The sequence below is a fragment of the Phoenix dactylifera genome, chromosome 7 (genome assembly GCF_051530095.1).
Source record: "Phoenix dactylifera cultivar Ajwa chromosome 7, Ajwa_hap1_PhDact_Kaust_v1.1, whole genome shotgun sequence".
NCBI classification, from domain to species: domain Eukaryota; kingdom Viridiplantae; phylum Streptophyta; class Magnoliopsida; order Arecales; family Arecaceae; genus Phoenix; species Phoenix dactylifera.
Window position 1 is genome coordinate 32,957,720 of NC_143196.1, and position 24,197 is coordinate 32,981,916.

At 36.6% G+C, this 24,197-nt stretch overlaps 1 protein-coding gene and 1 pseudogene across 4 annotated transcripts; both read right to left on the reverse strand.

The window, feature by feature from the left end:
* LOC103713205 (type IV inositol polyphosphate 5-phosphatase 9-like) lies at positions 1 to 3,537 on the reverse strand. 3 transcript variants are annotated; one of them, XM_008800046.6, is made up of 8 exons: positions 3,118 to 3,535; positions 2,844 to 3,013; positions 2,596 to 2,703; positions 2,163 to 2,502; positions 1,809 to 1,996; positions 905 to 1,013; positions 677 to 828; positions 1 to 585 (listed from the first exon to the last, which is right to left on the reverse strand). In XM_008800046.6, exons 1-8 carry the CDS (start codon positions 3,142 to 3,144, stop codon positions 357 to 359), a joined length of 1,323 nt encoding a protein of 440 aa, XP_008798268.3. In that variant the 5' UTR covers positions 3,145 to 3,535; the 3' UTR covers positions 1 to 356. The 3 variants fall into 3 exon arrangements, with proteins under 3 accessions (XP_008798268.3, XP_088557916.1, XP_088557917.1); XM_088701790.2 differs by lacking the exon at positions 2,596 to 2,703 and having other exon boundaries at positions 3,118 to 3,537; XM_088701791.2 differs by lacking the exons at positions 1 to 585; positions 677 to 828; positions 905 to 1,013 and adding an exon at positions 1,512 to 1,735.
* Positions 3,538 to 11,374: 7,837 nt separating this feature from the next.
* LOC108510688 (uncharacterized) lies at positions 11,375 to 23,059 on the reverse strand (annotated as a pseudogene). Its single transcript, XR_016395837.1, has 6 exons — positions 22,249 to 23,059; positions 21,260 to 21,344; positions 16,383 to 16,463; positions 16,189 to 16,294; positions 15,979 to 16,067; positions 11,375 to 12,187 (listed from the first exon to the last, which is right to left on the reverse strand). The product of XR_016395837.1 is annotated as an uncharacterized LOC108510688 (transcript).
* Between the last annotated feature and the right edge of the window lie 1,138 nt (positions 23,060 to 24,197).

The following is a 24,197-nucleotide window of genomic DNA, read 5'->3' on the forward strand; positions in this document are numbered from 1 at the left end:
TTTTCTCGAACGAACACCAATATTCTTTTATTCTTTAAGCAAACTTATCAGTAATAAACTTTCGATCTCTTTTTCTCGTCCATACAAAACGTACAGCATCACGACACACTCTTATGTGATGCTTTTTCCCTCCCCTTTTTTTCTGAGTAAAAGATTAGACAGGCCTAATCACTAACACTATATAATCTCTGCTATAAACAAATTATAAAACCTGGATATAGGATTATGTACCGGGTTATGGTCTCTCTCTCTAAACATATATGCGAGGAGAGACCAGAAAGTTAATTGCACTAAAAATAGCTTCCCAAGCTCTCTGGAGGCTTGACGAAAGTGGTCGCCCATATGATAGCTAAAGCTCACAATGAACTCCAAAATACGGTCTCCATTGGATAATAATCAGTATCGCTAGCGATTTGATCCAATCTGTCCGATAAGAAAAAACTTCTTAAGGAGTTCTTAGTTCTCGGGACGTCAACCTCTGCGGTGAAAATTGCTCTCACAGGCCGGTGATCGGATAATCTAGACTCGCATCGATCATATAGGTTTTGCTTCAAGCCCTTCCCACGCCACAGAATCCGGTCACACCTGTGGATCCATAGGTCACATATCTTAATCCCTGGTTATCAGCAATAAAAACTAATTGGTTCCAAGGAGACCGGGATGTTACTGAACCTACCATGCTGGAGCTCGTCTTTTCTCGCCTTTTTTGCGTTGAATGCACCCATGATATGCATCTGAGTTTGGGTAGTATTTGTACGTGGGAGAGAACGCGATCGCACCCTCATGCCAACCTTCAAATGCCCGACCCTCCGAGACCTCTCCCCTCAACTGCATGTTTCGGGAGTTTAGCGACTGGTTCTCAAAAAAAAAGTATAGGGTTTTGGAGAGTGATGTTGTTCATTACATGATCTTTCTCTAACAGAATGTTCCACTCCTTTTGTTCCACCAGTGTTCGTGTTTTGTCCTCCGGCAAGGAGATTCGGTAGTTCAAGTCTCCAAGCATGATTATCCGACTGCACGGATTGGAAAAATAAATAATCTTGGTGACCAATTGTCTCTCTGAAAGAAGTTGTGCGTATTTCTTAAAGTATGCAGTAGGTAGAGGTCATTAGTATAAATGCAGGCTATAGTTTTTCTTAAAGAAAGAATACATTTGGTAAGTTATCTTTCTCAAATGAATATTAAAGTAGAGATCATAGTCGTAGTTAATGTTATAACTCATATCAAATGCTTTTGATATCATCATCGCTTGATAAATATATCCAAGTGGAACAATTCTATCCTCATAAGCAAGAGCTTGCAGTTCAATCTGAATCACTCGCGGTAGGGGTTGATTTGGTCTACCTAAATGACCGACCATCCATTTTTGGCGGTTTAACTTATCTCATGTCATGACGTGGGATCCATCTGTCTTCCTTAATTAAATCACGTACTTAAAATATCTTTTCGAAAAAATTCACGTACTCATAATAAGACCGTATTATAAGAGACATGATTAATTGTGAACATGGTTTTGGCTGTTCCAACTTTCCACTGCCAAATTTGATATTACAAGAAGCCTGCATACTGTGATCTTTTTTTCGAAATTTGGATTAACAGGCTGAGAGTAATTGAAAACAATAAATCAGCTTTGTATTACATCTGATGGAGAGATATCTAGAGAGAGAGTTTATGTAAATTAAAATAAGATAAACTCTCAGCTCAAACTGCCCCAAATTCTTTATGACCTTTTTTTCTGCAAGAGAATAAACATGATATCGATTGCTATATATGTAGAATTAATATTCCAATTCATTCATTTTACTCACTCGTGATCCAGAATCTTTTGTGGCAAATCAAGAGAAGGGCGCCGACGAGGAAAGCTTGTCCTCGTGAATATCTGCATGGCGTCTGAATTCCTGTGCATCGCATCCTCTTCTTTTCCTCCTGAAGCCAAATGACAGCATACAAAGCAGAAGCTCGTCTCATGCAGGCAAAACCTAACCGACACTGCACCCTGCATGGCGAATGCACGAATATAAGTTTTTAAAGAAATAAAAGAATTATATATTCTGACACTTTTGATGGTCTATATATACAAAATTTGTCATATTATTTTGATTTAAAAATGCATACATATATCACTAATATTCTAAAGCCAATGAAGAAACAGCAGGAAATACCTTGTTCCCTAGCAAGCCCATAACGCCACAACCAGTAGAGGAGACGCTAGGGTGGCGAATGTATCGTCGGAGATCACCTCTCACCCACACGGAGACTAGAATACCTACCATCTGCTTGCTTATGATGCATCGAATGTCTTGCATAATGCTTTCCTCGGAAGTGCCTTGCTTGACTGGATACAACTTCTGCTTCTCCCCTTGCTTGGATTCCCGGCCTCTTTGTGTGCTGGATTGGGAGTTGTTTAATGTTGCCGTAATGAGGGAGTTCCACTTCTTGGCTACTGTACTCTTTTCCGGGCCTAGGATGTTTCTGGCACTAAGCGGCACAATTTCCTGGAACCTGTGGTTAAGTTCCATTTTTATGGATATTTCCACTCATCTTAAATACCAAATCCAGCTAAATCTGAAATAAGAAATTAATTAATGAAAGTACCCAAGAACATAGATGTCATAGGAGTTATTCTTCGTGTCTAACCAATCTTCCAAATTTAGATCATCGGGCGGTGGGATACCACCAATATTCCATGTACTAACAAACAGCCTAAGGAGAAAACAAGAGAAAAAAGCACCCGTGCGTGTTAGGATAAATCCCAGCTAATATGATTCGTTGTCAATGAATGCTGTGGGGAAGGAAGGGCATACGGTAAAAAAGTGTTGAGAGGTAGCGGTTTTAGAGCTCACTTGTACTTTTGTGCGTCCATTTGATCATTAGACCGTCTGTTCAGGCTGATGGGATCATCTAAACTGGCTACTTCGAGCTGCATCTCGGTGCTCGGGAAGTCCGCGATGAAGGAATAGCTGCCCCGAGGCCGTCGAAGCAGCTTGTTGAACACCAATCTAGGCCACATGACCTGATAAGTTGAATTTGTCATCATTTAGATCTTACACACCACACCCACACACACACACACACACACACACACACACACACACACAGAGAGAGAGAGGAGCTCACCTCTCCTTGGTTTTGGTTTTCAGGCATGGTGATAGTTAGGATAGGATTTGGGGTGCTAGGGGGAGGGGTTGCTTTTGGGGGTTGGAGGAGAAGAAAGCAAATGGAACAAAGGGGTGGAAAGAGGAGAATGAACAGATAAAAAAGGAGGTGGGATGGGGATGGTGGGCAGGGCCTTTCTACGCACTAAAATATATTAAATATTGGCAAGTTGGAAGAGAGAAGGCAATAAGCTTCTTCTGACGACGAAGATGATGCATGTTAAAGCTTGCAATTGGTGGGAAATGGGAATATCTTCACGCTGGAAATTAGTCTTATAGAGAAGGACAAGAGAAAGGAGAAGTAAAACCGGGGACCAGGACTCAACAACCCAGATCGAGCGTTCCTACTTGGGTCTTCCTTTCCTTGCATCCGGAGGGTTTGTTATGAGGGACAATAGGGCGTATTTTAATCTGAACTCTGAAGTTAACGCGGAATGGAAGAATGGGGCGGCAGAAGGGATCAGGTCCGAAAAGCCCTCATCATGCTTGCCAACTTGCATTACCCACTTGCGTATTTAATTTGCTCACGTGAGCAAGACCTTCCCATTCCTGTCAATCTCGTGTTTCATGCAAGAACAGCTAGATTTGAGTTGGGTTCGAGTTGGTGATGATAAAAAGGCCAGAATCAGCGGAGACGGAAGCACTTGCAAGAACAAGACTAAATTCGTGTTGCTGCTTGTTCATTTCTGAATACCTTCAACACTTTATATAATCAATTCAGTGATTTTTTTCTTTTAATCTGGCCTCGGTAGAACTTGTTTAGTTAGCGTTTAGAGATCGAGCTGACTCGATCAAGTATATACTCAACTGAGAAGATTTACAGATGACCAAGTTGCATGGAGGCGACCATGACCAATAATGCGAGGAGGCATTTACAAAGAAGAGGGTGATGAAGGTGGAGAGTGAAGTCCATGAACTTTGGACCCACACCAGGATATATATATATATATATATATATATATATATATATATATATATGCTATTTGATGTGCTTGTCTTATTCTTTGTATCACAACCGCCCAAAGGACGGAAAACTTTATGAATAGGCAACATCGATCCGTTCCAAACCATCACATTTTTATAGCCAATTATTGAATAAAAGCAGTTGCTAGTTATAGCTAAAGGATCAAATAATCTTTGTCACGGTTCAGTGGACTGCCAAACTCACAAGGGCCACGTTTCTTTTCTAATGATTAGTCTACTTTAGCTGGGTTAAGAGGGAGAAGCACTTCATACATTAATTGTCAGAGTGTAAATCTGGTTTAGTACCGGCCAGAGAGTAACAAAGAAATGTGTCGGCTCTGTAACTTACTTCCTCTTGAATTTTTCATGACTGCTGCATTTCATCTATCGGTAGGCTGTTATATATACAGATGATGAAATTCTTATCATGGTTGCTATTAAGAAGCCAGAGTATTTAATGTCTAGGTAGAGATCGCATAGGTTTTTATTTCGTATAGTTCATTCATGACATTTTGGATTAACCAATAATTGGAATGCATAAAAATAGTTTTTATCTCTTAAACTAAGGGCTGTATATACCTGATTTAGAAGAATAATTAGTTCTGAATCTCTCATATAATTACATTACCATTTTCTTTTGGCTAATATGTCAGAAATCTTCCATTCAAGTAAGCTTCAATTTAACACCAAAATTTCGACCCGTGTATGTTTCCTTTCATTTTTTTTTTATGCAACATTTAAAATTTCACTGCATCCATAGATATTTGCCAACATCGTCACCAGATTCTTCATGATCCCTTCAAATCCGACATTGCATGTTGAATGCCTCAGACTCAACTGATGTACGTCATTTCTTGGAAGCTACCTTCTCCACAAGAGCGAACACCGTTCACCTCTATAGTAATACCATCCAATAGGAATTCTCATATAACTCCAAAAAGGTCAAGGTGCAACATGATTATATTAGTGGTTATAAGTTAATCATTAAAAAAAAAAAAAAACTACGATGACCAAAGACAGTCCAATACTTCCAACTTCGTTCTCATCTGCTGTAGTTATTAAAGAACTCAAAGATTTCTTTAATCTGAATTGCCAGTTAGTCAATCAACTTGTTTCATTAGGACCTCTAGTCTCTTACAATTCTTTTTCCCAATATTTTCCTCTTAAACTATGTAAGATATCAAATATCTTTTAAACAAGATAAAAAGAAGTATGGAATCATACAAATATTCATATGTTCTCTGGGACATCTCACATGTTAAGCATATGGAGAGCTCTCATGACCCAACATTTTTTCTTTTTCTTTTCTTTTCTAAATAAATGGAAACGTTATAGAAGCCTATTTTTTGTGAGGACTCGCACATTGGGAAGATTTTGGATATTTATACAAGACTCAAGAATGCAAATAATACTTTCCATTTAGTTATTTTTGAGTAAGGCCCCGAGAGTCATCGTAAATGGTATCAGAAGGGACCCAATCCATAGACCATATGTAACTAGGATTCTAGAAAAAATTGCAGCATGTACCATTTTGGTTCTGACCATAAACTTATTGTGGAGTTTTTAATTGGATTTGACTAGATTTAGACCTTTAGCCCATTTGAGATGTTAGAGGTTTAAATGGGGGTTTATGTGAGAACATGTGTGGGAGTGTATTTAGTTCCATACTGGTTATGCACTAGAAATATCTTGGATATTTATATAGCAGGTTTAGTTCTAAATAACACTTTCTAATTAGTTATTTTTAGGTAAGATCTTGGATCATAACACTATCTAACTTCAAATATGGCTTGAGTAAGGCCATAGGTTATCATATTTTATGACTTCTAAATATCGCGGAAGCCAACCACTTGTAATACTACAACTATCACTATGGGTATTCATAAATATCTCATTGCACTGGGGATAATTCAAACTATTCCTAAAAAAAGAATTAGAAATAGTCAAATATTCAATATTTAATTACCTTGGTATTTTTAGGCATGATTTAGTCGTAAGCTGTAATTAAATCTTGTTGCTTCCTTTAATTAGTTGCTGCCCTTCCCTTGCTTATGCAAGAGCTTTCATTGGTATTCTATTTTCTTTTTTTTTTCTTCAATTTCTTTGATTTTTCCAGAACTGGCATTTCTTTTTTTTTTTTTTTCTAACGTTTTTTCTTTTTATTTTTCTTTTTCTTTTTTAAGCAAGGAAGTTTTTGCATTCTTTTTCACCTGAAGTCTGAATTCCTCCCAATATGACTTTGGTGATTTAAGGACCCATTCTTCTGTCTATTGGCTCATAATATAATCTTGTTGCCTCCTGTCATGACACATCGGTCATTTGGAAATTATTCAGGATCATGACTGGTAATTCATCATGACAAAGACTGCATGCAGCCCCCATTGGGCATCCAGGCATTGTCAAGGTTCCTTTTTAATGGAAACCAGGAGAGGAGATTGAAGCCAAAGGCTACATGATTCATTAAACATAAAGTAGACTTTAAGAAAACCTGTGGCTTGAGGTTCTTTAAACTACATCAAACCGAACCTAGAAACTGTTCAAATCCACTCGAAAGTCTACAAAACAGACGAGCAATTTGACCTCTTCATAGTAATATTTTTTGAGGTAAGATGGAGGAAGTAAGATATATATATACTTCCCCCATATTATATATTATTAATAAATAGTTATTAATACATTAATTGGTACACAATTAGCAATCTTTATAGTAACATTTTATAGGACTTACAGAATATTACATGGTCACACATTCAAGCATAATTCTCCTGCTTGAAGGTATTACTGCAAAAAATGTCGTTCAAAATAACGAAGGTTTGTATATTGTGACAAGGATGGAAAAGAGCATGCATATATCTGAACAAATTATTGACATTAAAATATCTTTTAAAAAAGTCACTTCTTTGGAGCCCACCAGACAAGAAGATAAAATCAAGTGGCTCCTATGAGTGAGTTAAATTAGAAACTATGACAACTATTATCCATGCATTTCCTATGTCGGAACTAGTTGCTGAACGTAGCAAACATCAGCCATCTGCATATAGTTTATAGCTCTTGCTTTATAATCATATAGTTAGAAAGAACTAAACTAAATTTTTCTTGGAAGATAATCTATTGTTCTTTTGCTTCTTAATCTTTTTTCCCTCTCTTTTGCAGCAAAACTTTTATTAATTTTATAGATCAAGAGATATGTAGCAATAAATTGAACAAGAGAATGTAATAAACAAATATGATATCTAGCTTTGTCTGGAGCATTCACTTCAAGGACACAGATCTGTACATTTTTATATGCTAAGCATTTTCATTATCTGCTAAGCAAATTTGTGGAGAACTGATAATTCCATTGACGTACGGAAATTGTTAATATTCTTTGGCATGCTCTCTGAAAGTAGTTGGACGTAATATCCCAGAAAACCGAGTTCTATGATAAGTGTCTTGATTCTCATTTTCAATATTAGTTATAAAATTAGCAATCCGATAAATAGATTGGTGATGTATGGTGCAGCCCCAAAGGAAACATGATCCAGAAGAATTCATGCATGCCATGTAATCAAAGTTTTCTTATTATGTAAAGACTTCTATGACATACTCAACGCCTTCATTTTATTACATGATTCCATGCAAATGGATTGGCAGATGAATGGCTGCCAGATATTTATTGAAAATGACCCTTTAGACATCTTAATAAATATTCAATCTAGATTAAAGTAAGCACTATGTAGATGGTGGTAACTACTTTTCCATATACATCGTTATAATTTAATAACAAGTTGCAGATCTTCTAGCAAATACAGGTCATATTCTTCATTTTTTTTCATGAAAAAAGTTGTTCAATAACTTTCCTTCTGATATAATGTGGCTAAGAAAAGACCATGCATGCTGCTTTAATACTTGAATATTCTCAAAAAGAAGAAGAAGAAGTCTCTCCACAAGTGGCTTCCAATAAGAATAAGATTATGCATACGCACAAGGCAGGGTGTTCTTTAAGTTTAAGTTGTTAGTGATAATGTGGATAAAAGCTCTCATCTGATCCCACTAGAAACTGCTAACAGTTGTATAATAAGTTTTATTGCATGATCCTTCGTTTTGCAGTAATACATTTTGTATTTAATCAAAAAAAAGAGAGAATGATCTACACTACTTTGATCTAATAATTACCACTCATTGGCGATTTCTTATCTCATCAAGCAAAATAACTCCATTTCTTGTACTGCCAATTATCATGTAATAGATTGATCAGCCAGTTTCGATCAATATATCCCACCATCGATCTACTGGGAATATGGTCAGCCCTTATCAAGATCTCAGTTGATCACCTCTAATCTTTTCACCTATCACTCACTAGGTGGAGAATGTGTCATTATATTTAGAGGAGTCACATTGCAACCTCATGTATTCAAAGTGATTAAGTGATATTGACCCTCCCAGCTATAAATACATAAAAAAAAAGAACCTATGGAAGTACATTTAAGGGACAAGTTGGAACTTTTTTAGAGACTGGCTGATAAGTTTTTTTAATACTCCGATCCAGCACAACTTGGGGAGCATGTATCGAGCTGTGATGTAAAGGAGTTGAAAAAAAATAATTCATGCATTTCACTCGTCTTAATCTTCCATAATAAGAATAAAATTACATAACTAACTTGCTTTCGGTGTATACTTTGTTAGATGAGCAGATGTTTATGTGATAACATAAAATAGCATGGCACAATGTTTATTAGGCAGGCTAAATTCTTACAAATCATAGTTTTTCGATATGATTCGGTCACTAAGTTTAGTGGCCCTTTTTTATTATTTGACAGCAAAGACAAAGAGATAAGGTGGTTGAACCCCACGACATGCTGTGACAGTGCCAGATATAATGATTGGTAATTTTATAATCCAAGTGTAAGCCAGCTGTGATTATTTAACTACGATGATTCTTAATTCAAGATTATAATTTATAGTTAGGCTCTTGAGTTCATATAACTTTAAATGAGTTCATGTACATTATGATAAACAGGTGTTCTGCACTTAAAAAGAGGTCCCTAAACACAAGGTTGTTGGCTATCATTTCAATAACATTCAAAAGAGAAGGTTATTAAACTTCAGATATCACATCATGGGCCAATTGTTTCCTTGTTTGTTCGTCGTTTCCGCAACTACATTTAAGACATAATGAAATGAAATTCTTCATCCTGTGCCAAACTTAATATTGCAAAGCTATGTATGCAATATATATGAAGTAAAACAATAATGGACAAAACTTCCCGTCTATTTGGGATTCAACAATTACATAATTTAATTCATGTCCTTGATGATCATTATCAATATTATTTATAAGAAGGCCGCGATGGACAAATGTTCGATTACATTATATTAATCAATTTAAGTGAAAGAAAAATAGGAAGCAAATATTAACTAATTTAAATGAAACAAAAATACCATGCAATGTGGGATGATTGTGCATTCACCTTTATTCCTCTTTACACGCCCAAAGTTAATGTGAAGAAAACTTCACTCCTTACATACTGCGATCTGCACAATGGTTAAAAAGATCTTTATAATTGATCAAGGAAATGAAGAGTTATGTTCTAAATATATGTTTCAGGTAATTATTCTAAGGATTCTGTCAAATGAGCTTAAATTCTGGACCATGTAAAGCTTCTTATGAGGCCTATAAATGGGGAATCAAACACAGTCAAATTCAAGAAGAAATGATTGAAGGCTGATCCATGTTGTTCTCTTGCTCCATGTACTAGATTTTCTTAATTTTTTCTGGAATAACAAGTTTATCTCATACCAAATAAAATAAAACCTGCAAACAGACTTACCCAAAACTCAAACTAGTGTGGAGGAATCATAGCAGGAACCATTTTAAACGGGCTTATCATTGTCTGACTATTATATGCAAGATATAAATCAGTATTAATATCTCCGAAACTTTTTAGAATCTATTATTTTGATTTTCCTATCATCTTCCTCCCCGTAGTCAGAATATGGAAATTACGTATGTTGTTCGCTTTTTTACTTGGTTATTACTAATCATTTTATATCCACTAAAAAATACAATAGTTAACAAATTTACAAGCTTGAAAAGCATAGACCATCTTCAGTGATTTGCATTACTTTTAACATATTGGGAAATAATTTTATTTTTGGATAAGATCATTACAAGGAGTGTAAAAGGCCATGAGATACAGAGAGGAATTCCTCAGGGCGTTACGTAATGTGAAACCATTGGTTTTTTGACAGGTAGTTGAAGAATGATCATGGCAGTCATTCACATAACTTGACTTCATCAAATTGGGTATTTTTCGGGATAATCTTCATCGTGGGATCTTCGCAGTCAATCAAAATTATAGCCACCAGTTGATAATATGAGGACTATGATCTCCATTGGCATTGGCACAGATATCATGCCTTCGATCAAATTTGTGTAAATTTTTTAAGCTAGGTCTAATGTTATTATTAGAATTTCCATGCAATGTTGACGGCAAAAGTCCCAGCTCCAAACAAAAATATGTACCTGTTAGGAAAATGGTGAGCTTAATAAGGTCAATCTGTGACTGAATGATTTATGAGCTTTTCCATAAGAAAATAATAATTCACAAACTTCTTAGGGCATATCTTGTCTTGCTTGCCACCAAATAGATGGGACACAGCTTGTTGGTTGATCCTATGTTCTTCCATGGCTTTTGAGAAAAATGATTAAACTCCGATACCTTTGTCGGCACCGCCATTAACTCCTCATTAGCAGATAACTGTTTTGGACAAATGATGCAGTTAATTAAGCTGAAAACATAAAATAATAGATATGTTTAGGACAAATTGTACAGTAAATTAACATGAAAACATAAAGTAATAAATATATCAAGGTAGACCTGAGCAGCATTAGGCTACCAAAACTGTTGTTATAAATCATTGTTTGGTGGTTCAGCATGACTTGAGAAAGGCGGCAAACCTTTCCAACTTGAGGACACAGTGCTAAATCAGTTCATATCAACCAATAAAGCACATAACATTGCATAACTTTCGTAATATTTGCTTTGTTTGGCTGCCCATGGAACCCAATATAATGTAATCATATTCACAATATAATTCCAAGGAAGATGCTGCATCACAAGCGTACCCTTTCTACCATAGGCTGAATACAATAAGGATATTATTTTTGTAACAATGGGTAAAGATATTGAGTATTATTTTGAACAATTAATAAACTTTCAACTTTGAGAGAGAGAGATGCTACAGGAAACAGGGAAAATATCTAAGATTAGAGATAAACTTGAAATTCTCAAGACTGCTTTGAAAGATGGGTCCTGAAAAGTCATGTGCGTAAGTTTTTGCTCATGATAGCATCCCAAAATTGAGATTTTATTTGCATAGGTTTACATCATGCAGACCAGCTCTTAAACACTCCATCACATCATCAGCTTGTGCGGCAACTTGGATTATTTAGCTCTAGATCTCAACTTGCAATTAAAATTACGAAGTTCAATAATAACACCAGAAGTATATGACAAGAATGTTTCCAAATTACATTCCAGAATTCCAGTGGGTGATCAGCTGTATCTCATTATATTATCCCTTCCAGCTCCCAATTTGGCCATCCAGTATGAAAAATTTGGTGCCACATTGCCAGCTTGCTGTCATTGATCCCAATCAGCTGCTCCTGTAAGCTCTGTTCAAACAATCAGAGTCTAGAGCTCAGCCAAACGATTGTCTTCCATCACTTCATCGCATTCAGGTTCGATAAGGAGATCGTGCAAGAGCCCTTTGTACAGCTTGATAGATTGGTCTGTTGAGGAGGCCTCCTCATACAGTCTTTGAGAGCCTTCAGGGTCAGTTACAGTGTCAGTTGTGCCATGGAGTACAAGAAATGAGATGTTAACTCTGTTTAGATTCTGTTGTAAATAGGTTGATAATCATAGGATCTCCCAGCCAGTTCTGATTCTGATGGAACCAGTGAACACTAGAGGGTCAGAATACTTCGACCTCAGCGCCTGGGGGTCACGAGAGACTGATGGGCCATTGTTGTATGTGGCAGCGAATTGGTATCTTGGAATGATGAGGGAGAAGACCGGGGCCAGCACCTGTCATCAAGTAACAATGCTAGAGACCTTGGCCATTATCACAAAAAGGAAACTAAATGTGGGTAAGCAACACACTACCGTATATGAAGCAATAATACAAGCATACATTATAATTCTCTTTTTCTTTTTGATTTTCTAGGATATACACAAGAATTATATGTTACCCAAATTATATATTACAGTTTCTATACAAAAAAGGTAATAACTTTTCCCTTTTTATTTATGTGAAAAGACCACGGACAGGAGCATGATGGAAAATACAATGAATTAATACCACAATAGCTTAGCCATTTTGATTATCATATCCAAGAAATTGAATCATTCTAACAATTAACACTATGGGCATCAAACGTCCAAGAACTGGGCACTTCCAAGTTCTCTTATCTTGTACTTTTTTCCAAAAATTGATCCAAGCAACAAATATAGAGCATACCGAAATTAACACTATGGGCATCAAACGTCCAAGAACTGGGCACTTCCAAGTTCTCTTATCATCTTGTACTTTTTTCCAAAAATTGATCCAAGTAACAAATATAGAGCATACCGATTAATGATTTTTTTTCAAAAATTCCTAAATGTGTTATTGCTTTTCCAAGAGCAGTCACTTAGATCATGGTCAAATGACATTGCAAGGCAAGTAAGTAGGTCAATGAAGTGTGCTGAATTTTGTCACTATCAATAATAACATTCAGACATCCAATTACATAGAGAGTAGGGGCATTCCAATTCCATAGTTTGTTTTAGATGTTAGGTAACTGTGTTTCTCCTATATTTGTTCATTTGCTATTTGATGAGTTTGTTTCTTAAATTGCATAAGATGATCACTTTTAAGCTTAACCTATCTGTGAATGAACGTAACCAGATCAAAAATAGCTAACAGAAATCATGAATAGCACTGATCATCGCAAGTTCAACAAGGCACTTCCAACATGACAAAATTGACAAGCTAGTTCATCATGTCATCCCATGGTGACAAGTGATTTAAAAGCTCATCGTCCTCCGTTAGGTGTTCAACGAAATGCATGCATGATTCCAATCCATTTGATTTCATGTCTCAGATACAGAATTTGTACTAAATTATAAGCCTTAGTAGTTTTTCTTGTTATTTTATCATATCTATATTTTTTTCTTTCCCAATACAATTGCCTCAAATTACAGTCTAGGGGTAACCATTTGTCCCCAACTTGCATGCTCTTGCTACTTCAAAAATTACAAAATTCCTATCACCTCAACATTTTTGCACAAATCCATCCTAAATATTATTGATTTGCAATTCACAGATCATCCTCTACACCATAAAGCCTATAAAGGGGCAACTTACTCTTCTATATTATGTAAAGCCATCAAATGTCCCTTGAAACTTAATATCAAACCAGCATGTACACCATACACATAAGCAAACTAATAATAATGAACAAATGAAAGAAAAAGTAGAAAAAAATATTAGTAAGCACAATCTTCTCCTCAAAATTTTAAATGGATAGTATCAAAATTAAAGATATTTAAATAAGTTTTAACTTGATTATTATTTTAGGAAAAAATTATATGGTAAATATGGAAGATCTCCTAGAATCTTAAATAAGTCTTGGACTTCCTGAATCAGCCCTTTGATTGGGATTTTCCTCAATTCAATTTTAAATTTATTGAATAAGAAAAAAAAATTATAGGTGAAGATTCTTCAATTTATAGAGAGCAAGGTCAAAGGAACCGATACCGGGTACCGTACCGGTTTTCCGACGGAACGACTAGGTACGGGTCGTGTTGGGCTCGTATCGAGAGAGGGCACGCTATCGGAGCCGAAAAAGGAGAAGAGAAAAAAGAGCGAGCGGGGGAGAGAGGAAGAAAGAGAGGCGGCGGACGCCGGCGGAGGGCTGCGGCATCGAGGCCACAGTTGGTTCCCCCGTTTCAAATGAAACAAGCGTCCGACAGCGGCTAAAAAAATTCAAAATTTTTAAGTGAAGTCGGCAATCGCAACAGGAGAACCAGTAGCGGCCTCGACTGTCGCGGCCTCTGCCGGCCCTCCGTCGGCATCCGTCGCCTCTCCTTCTCTATCCTTCCCCGCTCGCTCTCTCTCTCTCTTTTCCTTCTCTGACTCTGGTAGCGTGCCATTTTTACAGCCCAAAACGTACCGGTGGCCGTTTTTACAGCCCAAACTATACCGGTGAGCCACCAGTACGGCTCAGAACGGACAAAACCGCCTGGTTCGGGATGGTTCTGCTAATCATGATAGAGAGTGAATTTCTTGATGTAAATTTGCTAAAAAGAAGACTTTCTATGTTATCACAAGAAAAAGGCACCTGAGGTCAATATTTTTAGATATTTTAAGTGTTAAGTGGACAGCATCCTAGAAGGAAAGGCGACGCAAAATGAAAAGGGAATTGCTTAAATTCAAAAGGAGTTTTCAAGCTTAGGGTTTTCCATCTTGATTATGTTTGCCACTGTTTTCTCTCCAAAATGTCCTTGATTTAACTCATAAATATTAAATACCCAAAGTATTGTCATGTGCATCCTTTCTTCTATTGTTTTATTAATACCTTCTTTTTGGAAAAATGCCATGACAAGAAATTTACTTTCTACATATTAAAGAACCCTCGCCTATAGCTTTCCTTTTTGTCTCCAATCAAATTTAAAGTTGTAAAGCAAATCACGATAAAAAGGTGGTCTGGCAAATTCCAAGTTTATGCAAGTAACTAGGAGATCTTCTATGTTTATCATATAACTATTCTCAATCAATCTTAAATCAGTTCAAACATTCAACACTTTCAGACTCCAGTTTAAAATATTTTAAAAGAAAATTAGTGCATAGTAATTTAGTTTCTTCTATTTTCTACTTCATTAACATTTCTTATTATCTATTTTTAACTTGTATTGAATGCACCCACATGCTTGAAAAGAGATAACAATAAACAAATAAAATAGGAAACCGAAAAACCTAAATCTATAAGAAAGATCCTCTAATGATTTTAAATTGTCTCAAAATAATAAATATTAAATTTGATTTTAGATTGATTGTTAAGTTGGAAAAAAATATCTGGTAAACAAGAAAGAACTTATGGAATCTTAAATAGATTGGAAATTGCCAATCACCTTCTTTATTGGAATTCTCCTATCACAATTTTATGTTTGACTGGAGAAGAAATGGAAAGTTATATAGATAAGGATTCTTTGGTAAACAGAAAGTAAAATACTTGTTGCAATTTTACTTTAAAAAAATGCCAGAAGGAAAGGCTCCCATAGTCAATAACATTTTGGAACATTTTAGTATTAACTCGAGGGCATTTTGGGCAAAAAGTCAAGCAAAATCAAAAGGAAAAATCCTCAAATCCAGTTCCTTTTTATAATATATATTAGGATATAAATAAAATTCATCAACTTGATTAAGTTTTGTTTTATAAACAAAATTAAGAAAGAAAAACAAGACTGCATTTGCGAAAAATCAACAATGAGTATTCTAAAACTAAATTTTCTATTTGTTTAAAAACAATATCATTATATCACAGTAGTACTATGAAAAATCAAATGATGCCGGACTAAGCATTGCTAAGGAAGATGGTTGCATCCAGAATATGATCATACAATGGTAAGATGCCCATATAGCATAGGTAATAGGTTTGCTAACATTAGATTTTAGCTTTCTGATGCCAAAGAAATCATCTCACATGATGCAACAGATTAATAGCCATCAGGGATCCTGATGGCACTTGTGCAAAGTACAAAATAATATATTCTCTGGACATTGAAATTTTCTTTTCAAAGTGTGTATAACTGCAAAGAAAAAGCCATGTCCATACCGAGACAAGTGGGTGCGAGGGCTGAACATGTATAGCTGGTGATGTCAATACCACACCTTCAACACAGGCTTCTAACTTTGGGCAGTAGCCTTCAAATATTCACGAAACAAGGAAAAAAAACTTCAAAGTAAATGCAAAGCCAACAATATAAAATTGAGAAAAAATCATTATAATAAGGCAACTATATCTCAATCCCCAATCTCTCCAAACACTCGGAACAACTTACCTTCAGTACAACAGCCGCACCTGTTGAATGTCCAAAGCAAAAGCACGGCAAGCCTGGATTCTCTGCCAACACCTTCTCCAAAAATACTTTCTGTATGCATAAAACCTATCACTAAGATACCATGTACACCCTAATGCCACATGTGATTCAGGGTCTCACTTAGGTTAAATGTTGATACCAAATCAGTGACAGCATAATCAAGGGATTGGACATATCCATGCAAGTCATCCCTCCCACCATGCCCTAAGGAGAAATATAACATTCACAAAAGTTAATCCAGACAACTTTTCAAAAGCCAGGTACTAATACTTCAAAGTTGAAATGGTATTAAAACCACCACAGTTAGTTCCTGTTATTTTACCTTTTTTTTCCCTTTGGAAAGTGGGGAAGGTGAGGACTAAATCGGCATAGTAATCAAGGGTCTAGCAAGTTTTTACCATATCTTCCATACAACCTGCGAATATCATCTCTTATCTGACCAAGCAAACAAAGCATCTTCCATGTTGTGTTTGCTGTTAAAGTTATTTAGCAAGAGTCTCTAAGCTGTCCATTCTCCACAGCTGCCCTACTCTTGGACAGTTGCATAAAGTTTGATATATGTCCAACAATAGGGCCTCAAGGGAGAGGGCAAGTATCTTTACTCAATCCATTTAATAGTTATTGTAATTCTTAGACCGGCCTTCTCAGTTAAAGAGACAAATCATGGAAATGATGGGCACAAACAGTTATGAAATGCTTGGTATACTGATTAAATACATATAAATATATATATATATATATATATATATATATATATATATATATTCTGCTCTTCTAGCCTTCTAGCCTACAGACATGAGAAGGGAACAAGAGCCCAATTATTAAAAAGTTAACAGTGTTAAAAACTTAATTGAATAGATAAACTAGCTGACCAGACATGCCTCAATCAAGATTATAGCCAATATTGAGCCAAGTTATAGGGTTATATGTTTCATTCAAAACCTGAAAAACCAAATTGAGTACTCCTGAAAGTTAATCAATATATACCTCCAACAAGAGCACCAGGTCATCTCAGACCCCCGAACACATCAGATCAAGTTGGGTGTCGAGTCTAAAAAAGCTAAAAATTTTGACAAGAAATGGTTGCACAGAAACATATATAGTGCACAAATTTAAAAAAGAGACCAGAAGAATTTATCAATTAACTAAGAGCATGGAGAAGGTAATAAGAACATAAATTAAATGAAAGATTGCACACTGAAAGTGTTTTCACCATGACAAATGATTTCCTTTAATCTACAAAAGACTCCAACACCATTTCATATTACTTGAAACACTTCTCACACAAGGTCTACCACAATTATAAAAGATTTCGCTTTTTCATCACATGCAGTGAGTGGTCATTAGCCCGTGCACGGAAATATAGAGGATGATCATAATCAGATATCAATCATTACTGATCAATGATTTTGATTGACTAGCAATTTTTTTTAATCAAAGAACTTTTAATTCTTTTCTAGGTTTCCAATATCTTTCAAAAATAGGGCCTTCAAGGACAGAAAGCAACCAGGATGCGTAGAAGAGAAGAATTTCTTTTAATGAAATCACCTGGTTCAAGTTTACAAATCTTGGCTCCTAGATGGAACACAAAATTTGCTGTTTCAACTTCCAGAACATCGGTGTTTCAGAAATGATATATTACATGACGACCTGACAATATATCCTATGCACAAAATATAGTTTCTACACTCTCTTGGAAGCACATATTACTACGCGCTATTCTACACCAAGGTCTGCAATTTCAGTATTAGGTACCGTACTAGTATATCATTGATTTGGTATGGTACAGTTGCTATAGTACAGTACAAAACCCACACCAAGAAAGCTCCTAGCTCCTTTCTTCTCACCTTTTACCATAATACTACTCGAAACTGGGCAGTATAAGTCTGCACAGTATGCTACACACCCCAGTTTCAGACGGTACGGACGGTTCTGCTCGGCTCAGTAACTTTATCATACTTGGGGTTAATCGATCCTATTCTATATAGTAACTGTATGAATAGCAGCTATTAATATATGCTTCAAGGAGAGTGTAGAACAAACTCTGCCATATCGACCTATACCAAACCAAACCTCGGAACTGTACCAGTAACTTACCGATATGATACAGTACGATTGGCACAAGTCAATGGCAGATTTTGTTCTACACTGTCTTTGAAGCATATATTAATACCTGCTATTCATAAAGTTATTATATAGAATAGGATCCATCAACCCCAAGTATGATAACAAATAGTCTTTACTCTCCTATCCTAAAAATCCATATATACAAGGCCCACGACCTTTCTCAGACCTGCACGCCATAAAGTTATCTGGTCATTAAAGCCTGTCAGGTTGGCCACTCAAATTAGAGCACAAGAGAGTTAATTGCTGAAAGAACAACATATTGACCTCAAAGGCATAAGCCAACAGTTTGAACCAGCAAAGCATGTAAATGCCATAGTGCATCTTCCACAATCTTTTCCAGAATATGCACTTCTAAACCTATTGTTCCAATGTATAAATCTAATTTTGTCATCAGTTTCCTTGTCACCTCAGAACCTGAAGGCAGCCAAAAAGTTAGACCGCCATTCTAACTTCTTGATTTCTGACATTCTCCAATGAGCTGAAACTTTAGTGTTTCCAAGCTTCCTATCCCAAAATTCATATACAATACAACCTGAAGACATCCAACTTTTTCTTAGGAAAAAAAAGGAGAAAAGTATGAAAGTAACTTAAGCTACTAATGCCTGCCCTCCATAAGGTTCGGTCACATTATATTCCAAGACAATAGTAGTTGTCAACGATAACTCTAACCAAACTTCTATCAAACCTTCCAGATGTTAAACCAAATATACCTTTTCTATAGCCTTTATGCAACAATAGTTCAAAGTTCAAACCAATAAACAGTATTCTTAACCATAATTCACTCTGTTGTTCTCTGACCACCAAACTGAACAAGTTTTGTCCCATAGTTGTAAGTACAATATAGCAAAGCAGGAATATAAGCATATTCTACAACATGGTTTCACTTCCACCAGTGTTCATTGCCATAACTACATTTCATTTTAAAAACTGGCAGACCTGGATTCAACAATATAACCAAGAATCACTTCAAATATGGATGGGCAAACAATAAAAGCTATTATGACTTATTTGTAGAATAATTGGCCAAGCTTTAAAACAAAAATCTGTAACTTAATATAGAACCAATGCATGGTTTTTGAAAAAAAAAAAATTAAAATCATTTTTCCAAAGAAACTTAAGTTTAGAACTGGTACTGTCAGAGTTCCCTCGTCAGTGGGCAAAACAATACAACAACTAGCATAATAGACAAGCACTCTGGGTAGCGTTCTTTTTGCAGTTTTCAGTACATTTCATATCCACAATCTTCCGTGAACATTCATTCAAGAAACTAGAGGATCCACAAATGCACCACAAAATAGAGGAATTCCCCCAGTTATAACAGATTACAACCTTGAACCAGACTAGAAACTAACTGATTAAAATCCATCTCATCAAATAAAGTTATAAGTTTTCTAGCTGACCCTCTTGCCTTGTAGCAGTGTCCAATTCACAAAGGGTTGAGGTCAGGTAGATATACAATATCAAAAACTATCGAAGTATATTCATTCTTTGATGCGATAAGCTGAATCCACAAAGATAAGACACAAGCAGATCAAAACATGTCAACCCAGAAGAAACATAGAAATGCTTAACTTATGCCAGTCATAATATCTTGGTTGTGTTCTTGTAATTTTCTAAATGTACAATCTTGAATGTGTACTGTTATCATGAAATACCCGTGGGAACTAGAATCCGTTGTAGTTGCATCTGTAGGACTGACACCTCTTATATGGGTTTTTCACTGAATGGTCGCAATCATTTCAAGCCTGCCCACTTGCTCCCTGAGATTCATCCTGTCACAGCAGGAAATTATACTCCTAAACTGCTTGCTGCAACTTTGCAAGAGGTGCTTCAAACATTGGTTCATTACTCGCCTAACTCTGTTTTATATCAACTTATCTAGTAATCCCATTTGATACTCTGGTCGTGCAGATGCATCCACCTCATCATAGTTACATTTTGCCAACACAGGCATCAAGCTGACAGTCAAAAATCACCATATCTTTTTTCTTATGTGGCTATGGTATATTTCATTGATGATGAACTCATTCTCAATGCCCTATCACCAAAAACAACGTAGATGCTAAGAATTACTGGTTAATCAGATATATTTACTGTCAATCAGATATGCTTACAGTTACTGGTTAATGGATCTGCATCAACAGTGTCTGGTGCTGCATAGGGATAACAACTATAACAAGAAAGATTTTTTGCATTGGTGATTCTGCAACCCTTCTAGCCATGTCCTGGGTCATTATCAAAGCATCCAGTGAGCATTCAGCGCTCATACTTGTAGATAGAAGCACTGTTTTCAGTAATTACTAGAACGCTTCTCATCAAATCTGAATCAGCCATTATTCTCCCTCTTGGACCTCTCTCCGGCCTCTTCCAGGTCCCTCAATCTCAAGTGTTTTTCAACTTTTCTTTCATTATATCCTTTTTCTATTGTATGGCCTCCGCGCTCCATTCTATCATAATCTATGAAGAATTATTTTCAGGCTTATAGGTTTGCCGCACATTACTTGCATAAATTCTTTACAAAATTATTTTTTTCTAGGCTTTGTAGGTTAATTGTTTTATCATCATAAGAGAGGTCCTTTAGGCTGATTGTTTCTGACTTTGCCTCTTTGCATTATCCTTTTAATATATTAAGAGGAAACAGAAGGTGTATAACACTAGAATTTCCTAAGGTGCTGCTCATCATAGACTACTCTCACCCAAGCACACTTAATTATGGAGTCTTGATGGGATCTAGCAACCTAGTATTTCTGCAAAAAAATAAAGCATCAAGTATTATAAAACCATATATACATATACAAAACCATAAAAAAATGTAAGAAAAAGGATGTTCTGGTGTATTTAGATTACCACCAATGTGGGGTCTCAGTAGAGTCAGATGTTTGCAGCTTATCCCTCCGTGCAGAGAGGCTTTTTCCATGTTTCAAACCCATAATACCCAAGTGACAATGGAACAACTTTACTATTGCGCCAAGACCTGCCCTCTTATATACAAAACCATACATAATTATATAAAATATTATGTAGAATCTCACAAAATAAATATTTCATGTTCAATCAAACAGAAAATCAAGTCCACGAAATATGAAGTAGGTGACAAACTACCAAAAGAAACTTTGATAAAATGAGAGAACATTATATAGACCCTAATAGGGTGTCTTGGTACATATAGGAATCCACAAATGAAAGAACATAGCACCACACATTCTCCATCCAGTATAATTCTTGCTTTTTCAATATTTTAGTATCACAAATTTGCAACCTAGAGTACCTTTGCATATCTGCATATCGCTTGCTCAATTAGTTCTTTAGATGTTGCATGTTGAAAATTAACTCCAAAGAAAAAGAAATCTCGTGTGCATGCAAAAATGGTTCTGTGCTGAGGTGGCGTATCATTTCTGTTATAAGAAATAACAAATAGACCAAAAGATTTCTTTGGTATTGTCATCCCCATTGGAACGTGAACCTTCTCTAGAGAGAAGATAGAACCTAGCATGGGGATGGAAACAAGAGGTGAGCTTAAAACATCACAGAAAGCCACTCGTTTTGCAATTCTTACACCAAAACAGAAGGGAAGGAAAAAAAAATTTCGAGACAGATCGTGTTTTGTCTTCCAAAATTCTTCTAAAATATATCGCTTGTAAGAATTTTATTTAAATTTTATAAGTTTACCAAGTAAAAGAAAAAGGAAAAGATTTTGCACCAAATTTTATCCAAATTAAAAAAAAGAAGAATTTTCCCATTTCTTGTCATCTATCTTCTTGAGCATTCATCTATCAAATTTTATCCATTTATTAGATCTTTAATTCTAGAAATTAGATATTTTTTAAGCTTATTATTATAAAAAGTGGGGAAAACAGGGGGGTAATTGCTCAATTTACTTGGTCTTGACGGTGACGGGAGACCACGACTGAGTGAAGAGCGTCTCCCCTCTTGCCGTCACAAACAACGAGAAATCTCTCCCTCTCCTCCCCTCCTCCCTCGCTGCCACCACACGCCGGACCGCGGCCGCGCGCCTCGCCGCCGCCTCCAGCTCCCTCTGCCTCCGCAGCACCATCGCCGCCGGCACCCTCACGACCACCGCCCCCGCCCCGCTCTTCCTACTCCCCTCGCGCCGGTCATCCCTCGGCGCTGGGCCCGGGCACGGCGGCAACCGCGGCCGCCACCGGAACGGAAAGAGGATGACGAGGAGGACGGCGTGGAGGAGTAGGCGGAGGCGACGGAGGGCGCGGAGGGAGAGCAGGGCGTTCACCCGCCCGCTCGCGCCCGACGTCAGCATCACCGCCTCTGGTGCCGCCGCCGCCGGCAGCTTCGCCGCTGGGTCCATGCCGATCGATCCCGGCCCGATCTCGGGACCATATAAAGGTAAAAAAAATGGAAAACAGTCGAATTTTTATGCAAAAAATCGAGTCCTTTTCCTCGTAAAAGAGGTTTGAGAAATGCTATAATCTTCCAAGATTTTCGGGATTTCTACGGATAAAATCGACCAAAATGGGAGAATGGAGATGCTAATATTTGGGGTAATGGGTTGGAATTAGAGTTAGATTAGGATTAGAAATCGTTAGGAATTGGAAACGCCTCGCCTTGTTTCGCTTCTCTCTCTCTCCGCGGAGAAAGGGTGAGGCCCCTGAGGGCGACCTCTTTTAAGACCACATCCGATTTTTGAACCATCTATAAAGACCTCTTTCAGGACCAAATCTTAAGACTTCCGACGTGTGAAACTAGAATAACCTGAGGCCCCTAAATTGTTGATGGAGAAACTTCGGTTATGCTCTTGGGTTTAAGTGCATGTCCTCTTAGGATTATTCTTTTCTGGGGCTTTGTCCCTCCCGTTCTTCTCTTGAACTAGAGGCGGTTAACGAGACACGTGGAAAAGTGGGAACGGAGGCTTGCGACACGTGGCGTGCGCGGCGCCCAGACTCGGGAGTGGTGCAAGTCAATGGTCTTAGAGTTGGCTGCCGTGGCGGGCCCAATTCTGGAAGTTTCTTGGACGGGAGAACCCAAAAAAAAAAAAAACATCGCAGGACCCATAAAGTTTTTTGCTCCCAGAATGTATTGTAACAGGATTTACATGTTAGTGGAATTACAGTATTTGTAAATTGTAGCTGCAGCAGTTAAATTTATTCTTTTAGATAAAATAAGCTGAAGTAATATATATATATATATATATATATATATATATATATATATATATATATATATATATATATATATATACATATATATGGATGCTCTAAAATATATTTGGAGACTGATTCTACCAAGTTTTTAATCGGCCAATCTAACATCCGCCCTCTGAAGTTAGATATCAAGGTTTGAACTCTAGACCCTTCCTCCCTGCCCTTTGAAACAAAAAAAAAGTAATAATATATTAATTTTGTCTCAATTTTGCTTTGATATTTTCATAATAACTATTTATATATTTATCTCAATTTTTGAAATTAAGAAGTCTAAAATAGATAATTGATGGAATGCAGCAAATAAAATTTTCTAGCATATAGATTGCACATATGCGGCTAATTATTGTAATATTTTAATAATTTCAAATTCTCTTAGTTGCTTTAGCATTGGTGCCTGTACTGAATATTCTTATGGGGATAATGGAGGAGTCTGGAAATGAATTAACACCCCCATTCCCAACCAAACAACAATTTCAAAATTTTTGAATTTCTTTCAAGCCAAATTTACTAGGAAAATGCAATGATAAGTTGATCCCAATTCTTCTAAATGGCATGCACATCTTTTTGCATCTCCAAGTAATCTATAAAGCTTGCCAATTAGGTGGGTATTCTTGTATGTGGTGCCATATGAATTGTATATTACGAAGATT